The 4439-nt window shown below is 39.5% G+C and overlaps 1 protein-coding gene across 1 annotated transcript; it reads left to right on the top strand.

The window, feature by feature from the left end:
• The first annotated feature begins 476 nt into the window (after positions 1-476).
• LOC138420353 (olfactory receptor 2D3-like) lies at positions 477-1400 on the top strand. The gene has a single exon (XM_069553545.1). It carries the CDS (start codon positions 477-479, stop codon positions 1398-1400), a length of 924 nt encoding a protein of 307 aa, XP_069409646.1.
• The last annotated feature ends 3039 nt before the right edge of the window (positions 1401-4439 follow it).

Here is a 4439-nt window from a genome sequence, read left to right on the forward strand (position 1 = left end):
ATTAAACCTTGTATCTCTGATCCAGTGAAGAATTTAGGACATAATCAGGACTGTGGATTATAAAATCATATAAAATGGTCTCATAAAATTTACTTTCTACTTGGAAGGATGATAAGGCATCTCTTGGAATCACAAAGGAAAAATTAATTATTTGTTCTGCTTAATGAAATAAAAGTGAACGTCTGCTGACTAAACAGTAAACTACAAAAAATAAAAACCTGGGTTCTCTACTAAATGCAGAAAACTTTATAATTTTTCACATCCACATAATATGTTAGTGTTCTTTTTAGACAGCTTCAGTAGAAATACTGTGGTGGAAATTTTTAGACATTCATGTCAAATATTTATAAGAATTTTTTAAAATCAAATACATTTTTTATTCCAGTAAGATCTTTATTTTCAGGATCTGATGCTCAAATGTAGTCAGGTTTTTATAGCTCTATTGATGCTTATTGTGTAGACAGGAATAAACATCCATGGGTACAAAAAACCAAACCTATCTGACTGAATTCATCTTGCTGGGCCTTTCTGCAGATCAACAGACCCAGATTGTGCTATTTGTGATATTTCTCATCATCTACCTGCTGACTGTATTTGGGAATCTGCTCATCATACTGTTAATTCATATTGACTCTCGACTGCATACACCAATGTATTTCTTCCTTAAAAACCTGTCGTTTAGTGATCTCCTTTTCTCGACAACAATTGTCCCCCAGATGCTATTCCATTTGCTGGTAACAAGAAAGACCATTTCCAAGTCTGGGTGCTCTATTCAGATGATTTTTTTCCTAGTAGCAGGGTGTACAGAAAGCTCCCTGCTAGCAGTGATGTCCTATGACCGCTATGTGGCTGTCTGCAAGCCGCTTCACTACTCCACCCTCATGACCCAGAGGATTTGTGTTCAGCTGTCCATAGGATCTTGGACTAGTGGAGCACTTGTGTCTCTAGTAGATACAACATTTACTTTATATCTCTCATACCATGGCCAGAACATAATTAATCATTATTTTTGTGAACCTCCTGCACTCTTGAAGTTGGCTTCAGAAGAAACCTACAAAGCTGAGATGGCCATCTTTGCCATGGGTGTGATAATTCTCCTCGGTCCTCTCTCCCTTATCCTTTTCTCTTACTGGAATATTATCTCCACTGTGATTCAGATACGGGCAGGGGAGAGGAGACTCAAGGTCTTTTCTACGTGTGGTTCCCATCTCATTGTTGTTGTCTTCTTCTACGGATCAACAATATTTACCTATATGCGTCCAAATTCCAAGAAAATGAATGAGGGGGATAAGGTGATCTCAGTGTTCTATTCAGTCATAACATCTATGATGAACCCATTCATTTATAGCCTAAGGAACAAAGATGTTAAGCAGGCATTTAGAAAAGTATTTGGAAGATAGAGTCCCTTAGAGCCAGTGGTCTCTGTATTGACATGCCATCATGGGGATGAAGACATGTTAAAGTGATTCAACACCTGTAACAGCTTTCTCTCTGAGTGTCTCTAGGCTGATACATCAGTAAGGCACATACAGGTGCCCTTGTACATCTAGAATGTTTCAAGTTTGTCTATTGCATCTTGATCTAGATTATTCTTTGTATTTATAGATTACTTGCCTCATAATAATTATTATTATTATGAGGCAAGTAAAATAGAGCTTTGCTCTTATATTGCATAATATAATATTATATTGATTATATTTATACATTACGTTATATGAATACTTAAAAATATTGAATAGGATCTTTATTTACACTGTACTAATCCATATTCCAGAGAAGGCAATGGCACCCCACTCCAACACTCTTGCCTGGAAAATCCCATGGACTGCGGAGCCTGGAGGGCTGCAGTCCATGGGGTCGCTGAGGGTCAGACATGACTGGGCGACTTCACTTTCACGCATTGGAGAAGGAAATGGCAACCCACTCCAGTGTTCTTGCCTGGAGAATCCCAGGGACAGTGGAGCCTGGTGGGCTGCCGTCTATGGGTTTGCACAGAGTCGGACACGACTGAAGCGACTTAGCAGCAGCAGCAGCAGCAATCCATATTCACCCAGTGATATTACCTTTTGATTCTAAACTTCACAGCTAGTTGTCAGTCTCCTCCAATGCTAACATCAAATACAGTCTTCTACACATCTTGGAGTCCTATGCTAGACTCTAAAAGTTCTAGTGAGAACATATTAATGACTTTTTTAACCCTGAAATTCTGATACTGGACTCTTGGTTTTTCATTTGTTTCATTTCCTGCAGTCTCAAAACACTCCTATAGCCAATTCAGCTGCACATGGTGGCGTTGTTGGCTCAGACGATAATGTGTGGGACCTCAGATTCCAGTAAATATGATACATCTTCTGTATATCACGCACAGTTTCTCTCCAAGCATCGTTGCTGGCTAAGGGAACTAGAATGGAGAGGAACATTGCCTACATCAGAACTCTCAGGTCCTTTACCTGTGACACCAATATACCACAGTTGCTCCCCCTCAGACATGCTCTCCCCTCTTCTGCAGGTTTGACTTGCCAACACCCATCAGTCCTCTTTTTTGGAAAGTGGAAGAGAATCACTGACATATGACAAGCAATCCTAGAAGGTGAAGATTGCTCTGAGGATGAAAGGATGCCTTTGGTCTTTTCTAACTCTGCTATAACCCTCTGTAAGAGCAGAAGCAGCATCACTGACAGACCTGTAGCTTCTAATCAACTTCCAGCCTGGCACACTGCCCCTCCCTTAGAAGAAAATCCACCGTCCTCTTCTCCCCTGCCCTGAACTCTAAAAATCAGGAGTTTGAGCAAACTCCCAGAGATGGTAAAGGACAGGAAAGACTGGTGTGCTGTGGTCCATGGAGTTACAAAAAGTCGGACATGACTGAGTGACTGAACAACAGCAAAGATCTAACTGCAAGTTTTAAGTGAAATTTCTTAATGCTTCATTGGTAAGTGTGAGAAATCCCAGTTCACATTCATGGCCTGTTTCAGGGCTTGTGAGCTATGAAACATAGTTGGGGACCATCTCAATGCTGCCCATTTGCCCTCATGGTTGTCCATTTCTCTTGGCAGAGGTCCCATGACGCAAACTCATTCCATTCCTTTTTCCTCCATTTCCAAACTTACATGTACCTCCTGACTCACCCCCACCTACCTGCTATGGAGCCGTATGTAGAGATTCTTGTCATATGAAGATGAGGGCTGCTAACCATAGCCAGATCATCCTTTCACAAAGTGAGAAGATTATGGAAGCACTTATCTTTTACTGAACAATTTCCACTTGGAATTCTGCTCTCACTTCATGACTTTCTCTTTAGGCATCTGCAAGGTGATTGTGGGTGAAGGATGGCATAAGCCAGGAATAGTGAGAAGCCCTCATGAAAGTCAAATTTGCCACACTGACTTCTGGCAATTCCAGCTTCCACGTCCATGGCCTTTTATGAGCACCCAGTGCTGTTCATTATATGTGACAAGGTCCTTGCTGAATTGAATGCATCGTGTAGAATGATCCTACATGGGAGAATAAATCTGTGCAATACTAGATTCACCTATGTGCATAGATGTATATTGTTTTCAGATTATGTGAACCAGTATGCACCTATACAAGGAAACAAAATCCTGCTCCAAAGATTATTTGAGAAACTAAGTTATAAACAACAGCAACTAGTTAAACACGCTGCTGCCTCACGACCATTTGTAAGCTCAGTCCATCACTTGCTCTTTTCTTTCCATTTAGGAAAAGGGAAGCTGTAGCACATAATTGGAGTGATTCTTGCAAAAGTGGCCGTGGGTCACTCTGAGTTATAGAAAACTCAAACGGAATAAGAAAATACAGATACTTAAACACATTTTTAAAAGAAAACACCCACCTCTGACTAGATGCCAGACTATTGATGACTGTGCAGCCGAAGATAGATGAATTAGAGCATGTGAGAAACGAACAAGCTCCTGAAGTCACAATCTGGGAACTACTCATGTTTTCTAGAGCAAATAGTTTTCCAAGTTTTAAAAGAAATAAATTTCCTTTCATTATGCTACAGGTTGTATGACGGTTATTTTTGTATTAAGTCAACCCATACAATATTGCTTTCAATAGCACAGTTTGAGCTTATTTATACAATGAATATCTAATTGATTTATTAACTAAATATTTATTGAGAACTCTTCTAGGTGCCGAATATATAAGAATGAACAGTTTAAAATTCCTATCCTTGCTGAATTTACATTTTAGAAGAGGGTGATAAAAGTGAATAAACAATAAAACACATAATATGTCTGATGGTAATAAGTGCTTTGAGAAAATAAAAGCAAGGAAAGGTAGGTTGCAGTTTTAAGCAGGTGGTCAAGAAAGACCTTTCTGAGAAGGTGATATTTCATTAAAAGAGATCTTATATTTTGTAGAAATCAACATTTGTGCTGTGACCAGAAGGTTGAGAAGAAAGAACCAACCAAGAA

This window comes from Ovis canadensis, chromosome 15 (genome assembly GCF_042477335.2).
Source record: "Ovis canadensis isolate MfBH-ARS-UI-01 breed Bighorn chromosome 15, ARS-UI_OviCan_v2, whole genome shotgun sequence".
Classification (NCBI taxonomy): domain Eukaryota; kingdom Metazoa; phylum Chordata; class Mammalia; order Artiodactyla; family Bovidae; genus Ovis; species Ovis canadensis.

Coding starts and splice junctions, on each gene's coding strand:
- LOC138420353 (XM_069553545.1), top strand. CDS start 477: ATGGGTACAAAAAACCAAACCTATCTGACTGAATTCATCTTGCTGGGC.